Source organism: Triticum aestivum, chromosome 4A (assembly GCF_018294505.1).
Source record: "Triticum aestivum cultivar Chinese Spring chromosome 4A, IWGSC CS RefSeq v2.1, whole genome shotgun sequence".
Taxonomy (NCBI): domain Eukaryota; kingdom Viridiplantae; phylum Streptophyta; class Magnoliopsida; order Poales; family Poaceae; genus Triticum; species Triticum aestivum.
In genome coordinates, this window is record NC_057803.1 from 565,088,325 (window position 1) to 565,096,942 (window position 8,618).

Genomic DNA, 8,618 nt, shown 5'->3' on the forward strand with positions numbered 1-8,618 from the left:
TTTGGTTTCACAAGCATTGACATTTTTTTGTATAAACTCGGTCAACCTTTGAGATAGTTTGACTCTCCAACAATGGAAATACACTCTTTCAAGGACGGAGGGGGCAAGTGTGTCTGAAAGTTTGATCGATGAGACTCCAAGCTTCCTGATCAGCACCCTTTTGGCGGACTGCAACAAGAATGCATTAGTTGAATATATAAAGCTCCAAAGTTTCCCGAAAAAAAAAACTATCTTGCACAACACGCGTCACATTGATTCAGTAGCAGCCCACTTTGCAACGAGCGACCAGTCCACGGCCCATCCAGGAAGCACGCACGGATCCAACGGCCGAGAAAACGTGTTGTGCGGGTGAGATCCCCGAAATTAGAGACAAATGATAGGCCCAACTGCAGTATCAGCCCAAATAGCCCATTCAGCAGATGACTAACCGCAGCACAGGCAGCAGAAATCCGATCCGTGCGGGTTTAGAAGTAAAACCCTCCCAAACCTCCCACCGCCGCCTCACGCTTCCCGCCGGTGCCTCCTCGCCCATCTGATCTCAACCTCCTCCTCTGCCGATGGCCGGAAAGTCTCACCCTAATCGCACCGGCGGCGATCCACCCTCGCGCGGCCGCGACCGCGGTAGCCTTACCCCCCGCCTCGGTTTCTCAGCACGGGCAAGAGCAAGCACTCAGAGTGTGACGATACGGCCGTCGTCGTTTCCTCGCGCGGCGGCGGCCGCCTTGCCTCTCCGCCTCGCTTCCCCGGCACGGGCAAGGGCAAGCACTCCGTTACAGACTGTGGCGAGACGGCCGGCGCCGCCTTCTCGCGCGGCCGTGGAGGCCCTCCCCCCTTTCCTCCCTTCGTCGACAAGGGGAAAAAGGTCGCCTCGGAGCAGGCCATTGAGAGACCGATGTCTTCCACGGCATTCATGAAGGACGCACGTCGGGGATTTATGGCAGATGCCCGCCGGGCTGCACAGACCCGCACCTCTCCTCGGCCTCTCCCTTCCTCGTGCCCTCCTGCATTGGGGAACAGATCTGACAGGTGCGTCTATGCCTCGGAATGGTGCAGATTCATGCATCGTTACCCCTAATCTATCTATTAGATCAGGTTATGTTTAGTTAGGGTGCTTGCCCACACTACCCTAGCTAATGTCGACAAGAGTTGGCTTGCCAATTTTGTGGCCATGAGATCTCTACAAACCCAACATTGACCAAGAATGCATAGGCAGCCAATTTTTTGGTTGGGCTAGTGTGCGCAGCAAGCCGAACAGACCCTGGAACTATCGTTTTTTTGGGCAAAATGTTTAGGTCTATTTGGTTTGCAGCTATTTAATTTAACTATCACCAATCGGGTATTTAGTTTGATCAGCAGGCTGAGGTATTATTAGTTATCTCATACAACCGTTAGTTAGAAATGAAAATAATCCATTCATATATGCTCCACCATCAAAGAGCTAGGGTAAGTATGAATGAGCACTGATTCATATTGAATATTTTGCCTCCACCATGCGATGGACATCTGGCAATGATCCACCATATCCATCAGATCTAGAACAACATGCATAAGTTGCTACTGTGACAACTGATTTATATTAGAAGCGAGATGAAACAAAATATTTGTTCCTATCTGCAAATTTTCTAGAGCTGAATAGGAGGAATGAGAATGAAATTTGGACATAAGTAATATAAGATTGGGCAAACACTGGAGAAACCTCTTGCTCTCTCCTTTTCAAACAAAATCTAAAAAAACAACTAATGTTTGCAAATGTTTTCTATTTGTGTATCATGAATATTCTAGAATTTGACTGATGTATCTCACATTCTTGGAAGGGGCGATACTAGGATGAACTTCACTATGAAACCTTTAGGATCTACAATCAAGAAGCCCTTCATCCTGGACATGAAAGTCTATTCAAAACTAGAACATCATCAGAAGGAAGGGTTGAAGTGGTTGTGGAGAATTCATTGCTGTGGAAAGGGTGGTTTATTGGCGGATGACATGGGGCTGGGCAAAACCTTCCAGGTGCTTGTTGTGTTGTATTTTGGTTTTCTGCATACTATTTGACCTTCTAATCTATTTTTTTCTTTGGGTGTATAGATATTAGCCTTTATAGCAGGTCTGATTCAATCAAATTTGATGAGAAGGGTAATTATTGCTGTTCCTACCATGATACTCGATCAATGGGTTACAGAAATGGAAGAAGTCGGCCTTAAAAACTATATATACATGTAAGTGTTCTTTAGCTCCCATCTGTTTGCGACATTTCAAGTCCGATCATTTTACTAGGTCCATATTATCATAGTAATAAAAGGAGAGATCTGCAAGCATTCTTATGGGAATTTATTTTTTCTGACAGCTTCAAGGATATAAAAACAAGAAATATGGAGCTTATGAAGGTTTGTCAGGTATGCCTGGATCCACCGAGAAATTTAGGCGTTGTATTGCTTTTGCAAGTAATTTGAGCGCATTATCTTTTGTTGAGACCAAAATACTTGGTGCTGATTGAAAAATTCAATTTCAAAAGATCTTATAAACCATATCGTTTTTCTTCTTTGTTATATTTGTTCCTGTATTTGAGTGATCTATGTCATTTTACCCGATGGTTCTTGTGCCTATTTGTTGCTTTACCATCAGTTAAAATGCTCTTACTTTTTGTTATAACTTACTGAGCAGTAAAATGTAGATTATGCTGGATTCGGTTCAGGTGTAACATCATATTGGGTTGTTCAGTTGGTTGTTGTCCCGCCAGTTAGTTTATTAATGGTGTTATTATTGTGACTGCTAAATCACCTATTTCTATTTCCTGCATTATAGGGAACTTGTGCACATCTATGTTTTCTTATTTGACCTGAAACCATGGGCTGTAAAAGTTACAAAAAGCTGATCAATGAAAAGGATATTTGTCTGGACATCTAATCACTTTTTAATAGGGACGTAGCTAGAGGGTACATCAGCAGTTTTTTTTGCTTGAAAAGTAATGTTTGACCATGTTTCCGTTACAGACTGGAGGTATTCTGATTACTACACATACTCTGGCGACTAATAACTGGTCAATGTTAAATATTTCATGGGATTACTTGTTCATCGATGAGGCTCATTTGACTTGTAAGAAAAGCAGCCTTAAAGCTTACAGAAATTTAGAAAGGCTTGAGTGCAAAAAGAGAAGAGTTAAATACACCTACAGTACACGAACTTGCACTGCGGGAACACTTTCATACAAAAACTTGAAAATTGAGACAAATGGGTCACTAAACTTGCTTTGCGGGAACAAAATCATACAAATTAGTCCGAAACGACCACGTGGCGCGCCACGTCGGCAGGGGAGCACGAGCTGGTGGCTGGTTAGTTTGTAGAAACCTCCCTAATAATGTAAACATTGAACCCGCAGTCCTGATTGAGATTGAGCAGGGAAAAAAATTATGGATAACCCTGTACTTATGCCAAAAGTCACATTGGCACTAGTAACCCTCTCCAAACCCCTTCGCTCTTCATCTTCGTGGCCTGTTCGTCTCCTATTCCGCATCGCTGTGGCTGGTTCATCTCCTCCGCATCGCCCTCGCCGTGGCGATCACGCTGGATGGAGCCACGTCCTCGAGGCATAGGCGAATTTCCTCCAGACTACGGTAGGAAATCAAGTTGTCCCGCTCTCTGCTCCCCTCTGGTCATGTTCTGCTAGGGTTTTGATCAGGTGTGATCCTCGGTATTTGTGGCCGCGGCATAGATGAAACTCTGGGCTTTTGTGGAGTTTTGGGGGGCGTGTGGTTAAGATTCAGTGTTTGATCAGATTTGGCATAGATGTAGTGTGTTTTCATGTATTGTGGTGTCCCCTGTTTTGATCAGAAATATATGTTGCATGCGGTGTTAAGCATGGGGTTCAGATTTGCTGTTAATATAGTGCGGTAAAGAAGAATATGGGTTCAGAAACCTTATAGATTCAAATCAGTTTCAGAAATGTGATATACTGTACTGCAGTTTCAGAATTGATATAGGTTCAGAATTGAATGGCAAAAATTAGTGTACTGTAGTTTTGTATTTATGTTCATAAACAATGCTTGATATATGGTTAGGGGCATATTTGGAAGTGCTGTTGCAAACCATTTTTCAGTAAATGATATGCATATTCATTAACAACAGTTAGCATTTTCCGTGACACGTAACAATCGTGTACTTCTACTTGCAGGAGAAAAATCCAATTTCTTTACAGCGGTGTTTGAACACAATGGCATATTTTGTGGGCTGGATGATAGAAGGACATTTTGGGGAAGCACTCAAGAGGAGTATGACAATTGTGATGCGAACACATGGTCTAGGGATGTGATTAATTGCATATTGCAGCATTTGGGATATGACATTACTAGTCCTGAGCTACAAGTGTATTGGTTATTACCTGGGAAGGACATCCTAGATGGCATGGTTTGTTTAGATAATGAAGAAGCAATTGCTTCAATGGCAAGGGCTGGCAGAGAAAACAGAAGTTTGCATGTTATAGTAGATGAGAGAAATCATGTGAAATCAGAATGGGATGATCTCATATATAGAGGCTGCCTTGAGCTGCCAAGGGTAATGACTCAAAGGAAAATGCCAAGTGGATTTAGGCCCGGAGAAGGCACTTCTGAGAGCACTAGTTCATGTATGATGCTGGTGAATGAAGCAGAACCACATAGTTATGTCCATCGAGAACATGAAGAGGAAGCCGAGAAAGGGCATGGAGAGGCAACAGAGGATGAGCATGGAGAGAGAGTAGAGGACGAGCATGTAGAGGCAACAGAGGATGAGCATGAAGATGGAGCAGAGGATGAGCATGCAGATGGATCAGAGGAAGAGCATGGAGAGGACAGTGGCACAGATGAAGATTTTTATGAAAGTGATTATGATGTTCCTGATGGGGATGATGATCTATTTGTTCAGAATGTTGATGAGAGTGTGAATGACCACAATGAGCAGAAGGAATACATAGATGATGAAGATCCAGTGGAAGATGATGATGATCTAAACTTGTCTAAGAAAGAGCTAGAAAGGTTGAAGTACTCTTTCAAGGCATTTAATCCATAGGTGGACCTAAATAATCCAATTTTCAGAGTTGGACAAGTGTATGGTGAAATGAAAGAGCTTAGAGCTGCTTTGGTTGCATACAGTGTGAGAAACAGGGTTAAGATTAACAAAGGAAGAAATGAAGCAACGAGGTTGAATGCATCTTGCTCTGCTGGATGCCCCTGGCTTTTGAAGGCGTCTAAGGACAACAGAACAGGAAGCATTGTAATTAAGAGATACAATTGCAATCACACATGTCAGAAATCTTGGGATGCAAAGTGTTTGTCAGTTAAATTTCTTACCGGTAAGTTCATTGAGGAGTTCAGAGACAACCAAAAGATGGACTTGGTGACCTTTGGTAACAAAGTTCAGAGAGAATTCAAGGTCAGACCTCATAAAGTCAAATTAGGAAGGGCAAGGAGAGCTGCACTTGATTTGATACATGGAGATGAAGCAGCTCAGTATCAACAGCTATGGAATTATGGTAAAGAGCTGAGGAGGAGCAATCCTGGCAGTACCTTCCTTGTTAGCACAACTCTTGTTAAGGAGAATGAAAATGAGGACCCAAAGGATCATTTGTCATCGTTGTATTGGTCATATGATGCTTGCAAGAGAGGTTTCTTAAATGGATGTAGGCCCATCATTTTTATCGATGGATGCCACTTGGAAAGTAGGTACAAAGGCCAGTTACTTACTGCTGTTGGCATAGACCCAAACGACTGCATTTATCCCATTGCAATGGGAATGGTTGAAGTAGAATCAAAATTCTCCTGGGAGTGGTTTCTCACTACATTAAAGCATGACTTGAACATAGTGAACACCTCCCCATTCACTATAATGAGTGACAAACAAAAGGTATTTTGTTCACCACTAAAATGTTGTTTTCAGTGTATTAATTTCTGCATTATAACAAATCTTAGTACTTACACCTGTGCACTTCTCTAGGGCTTAATAAATGCAGTTGGAAAGGTGTTTCCAGACTCAGAGCACAGATTTTGTGTTAGACATTTATATCAAAACTTTCATATGCATTTCAAAGGAGAGACATTGAAAAACCATTTGTGGGCAATTGCAAGATCAACAAATATCACAAAGTGGATGTTGAACAGAGAAGCAATGAGAGAGGATTGCCCTAGTCCTGTTGCTTGGTTGGAGAATAAACCTGAAAACCAATGGGTGAAAGCATTTTTCAGTGATTTCCCCAAATGTGACATCCTATTGAACAATATGTCAGAAGTGTACAATAGGTAAATTGCAGTACTGTGCTTTCTATTGATTTGCATTGTATTATGCAGACATTTAATCATTTATTTGCAATGCATTGCAGCTACATATTGGAAGCAAGGGAGTTCCCTGTGATTTCAATGATGGAATGTATAAAGGGTAAGATTACTGCTAGACATGAGAGCAAGCAGAGAGAGGCAAGAAACAAATGGACTGGTAAGATATGCCCAAAGATCAAGAAGAAATTAGAGAAGGAGATAGAACTGTCTGCAAGTTGTTTTCCTAGTCACTCTGGTTTGGGAGTATATTCTGTGATATCAAGAAACTTTACATACCTTGTGGATATTCCAGCAAGGACATGTGATTGCAAAAGATGGCAACTTAGTGGCATTCCTTGCAGCCACTCTATTGCGTGCTTTAGGGAAGAGAGGATAGATACAGAAGAAATGGTTCACAAGTGCTACACAATAGAGACATACCTGCTAGCATATGGGCACAATATAATGCCTATGAGAGATAGGGCTCACTGGGAGCAAGTTAATGGAATTGTCGTTCATCCACCGATTTACAAGAAAAAGATGGGAAGGCCACCAAAGAACAGGAAAAGAACACCTGAAGAAAAGCTTCAGAAGGATGGCAGCATTGCACTGAACAAGAAAGGTGTGAGCATGCATTGTTCAATTTGTGGAAAAGCAGATCACAACAAGAAGGGCCATCAGAAATTCATGGAGAGGGAGAGTGAGAGGGAAGCAAATGAGATGGAAGAAGAAATAGAAGATCCTTCCATTTTAAATGTAAGACATGTAATTTCAGGACATAGAAGTTCATAAGTGTTAGTGTCATTATTCACACCATACTATATTTCAGGACATCAGGACACACATGGAGGACACAAGGCTAGATCCTATGCATGTGCCTTTCAGCATGGTACATATAATGAGGCAAGAGGTGAAAATAGCTATACACTGCTTCATATGTTCTCATATCCATTTAATTATTTATAATGACTTATGAATGCTATGTCTAAATTTTCATTAGGAGAGAATCCATGTTTCAAATGTCAAACCACCTGGTCCTTTGCCAGATATATCTAGATTTGTTGCTGATGCCAGGGACTCCATTCCTGAGAGAAGAACAATTACTACTGCTACAACCAGAGGAAGGAATAGGGGAAAAGGCAAAGGGAGGCCACTAGATGATGAAGAAACCATTGGTGCTACAAGCAGAGGAAAAAACAAGAGACAGAAAGCAGGTACTAGCACATACCCAGGTGATGGAAGCAATCGTGCAAGAGGGCCCAACAATGCAACAAGAGGAGGTTCAATAGCTGCAAGAGGTGGCCGGAGTGGTGGTGCAAGAAGGGGAGCAAATGCTACAATAGGTGGAGGAAATGCAACAATAGGAGGAGCAAATGCTGTTGGAAGAGGGGGAACAAATGCTACAAGAGGTGGACGAAGTGGTGCTGGAAGAGGGGAAGCTAATGCTGCACGAGGTGGAGGAAATGCTGCTGGAAGAGGAGGTGGTGCTGATGGAAGTGGTGGAACAGTTGGTGGAAGGGGCTGGTGCTATCTTTTGCTTGGAGAAGATGGAGAAAGGAGAGATGCATCTGTTCCAGACCTAAATGCTGCTGCAATCCCTGACCTCAATGCTCGAGAAGAGATCATTGTGACCCAAAATGCGCCTACGGGTCCTTTCTAAAGTGGGATGTTAGCAAAGTTCATCGATGAGCTAGCTAATCATGTCGTAGTTCATGTCTGAACTTTGTAGGTACTTTATTTTGTAAGGTTCTAAAAACCTGAATGTTGCTGCATTGGTACTGCTATGTTATGGACCTGCTATGTTCAAAATGCATATATGCATGTTCTGAACCTTGCTATGTTCTGAATCAAATTTGCATTATGTCATCTATGTTTGTCAGCCGGCATGTTCTGAAGGTTTCTATCTTAGCCGACATGCTCTGAGTGTTTCTTTTTTCTTTTTTAGGTAGGTAATGTTCTGAATTTTTCTAATCCTGAAGTAAATTTTGAAATTCATGAAACAACTGAAATTTTGTCCATCTGAAAACAGAGCATGTGCATGAAAAACAGAGCAAACATAGTTGTTTGCAGGTTTAGAAAGTACAGGTTCAGAACACATACAGAGTGTCCTGCTAAAAAAAGTTGAAAAAATGGGACCTGGGAGTCGGAACTCAAGATCTGCGATTTACAGCTCGGCCACGACGAGTAGGTCCTAGCTCGCGGCATGCAAAACGTCGCCGACGACACCGCGCAGCGGCCGCAGAAGCAGGACGCCGGAGTAGTGTTTCTGACTTTTGACTGGAGTACGAAGCTAGCTCGAGCACGACGTAGTTACAGCCCTGGAGTACGCACGTACACATA

At 42.6% G+C, this 8,618-nt stretch overlaps 1 protein-coding gene across 3 annotated transcripts; it reads left to right on the forward strand.

Moving 5' to 3' along the window:
- Positions 1–470: 470 nt before the first annotated feature.
- On the forward strand, positions 471–8,108 carry LOC123086994 (uncharacterized). Of its 3 annotated transcripts, XM_044508870.1 has the most exons (10): positions 471–1,026; positions 1,815–2,007; positions 2,083–2,213; positions 2,342–2,390; positions 2,988–3,090; positions 4,166–5,871; positions 5,962–6,263; positions 6,344–7,034; positions 7,108–7,188; positions 7,279–8,108. In XM_044508870.1, the coding sequence occupies exons 6-10, from the start codon at positions 5,086–5,088 to the stop codon at positions 7,936–7,938; spliced, it is 2,520 nt and encodes an 839-aa protein (XP_044364805.1). In that variant the 5' UTR covers positions 471–1,026; positions 1,815–2,007; positions 2,083–2,213; positions 2,342–2,390; positions 2,988–3,090; positions 4,166–5,085; the 3' UTR covers positions 7,939–8,108. The 3 variants fall into 3 exon arrangements, with proteins under 3 accessions (XP_044364805.1, XP_044364803.1, XP_044364806.1); XM_044508868.1 differs by lacking the exon at positions 2,988–3,090; XM_044508871.1 differs by lacking the exons at positions 471–1,026; positions 1,815–2,007; positions 2,083–2,213; positions 2,342–2,390; positions 2,988–3,090 and adding an exon at positions 3,123–3,608.
- Positions 8,109–8,618: the final 510 nt, after the last annotated feature.

What these genes read in the sequence shown, in the direction of transcription:
- LOC123086994 (XM_044508870.1), top strand. Translation starts at nt 5,086, where the DNA reads ATGAAAGAGCTTAGAGCTGCTTTGGTTGCATACAGTGTGAGAAACAGG. An exon ending in ATGTCAGAAGTGTACAATAG is followed by an intron (nt 6,264 to 6,343) that starts GTAAATTGCAGT and finishes AATGCATTGCAG; the next exon opens with CTACATATTGGAAGCAAGGG. An exon ending in AAGATCCTTCCATTTTAAAT is followed by an intron (nt 7,035 to 7,107) that starts GTAAGACATGTA and finishes ACTATATTTCAG; the next exon opens with GACATCAGGACACACATGGA.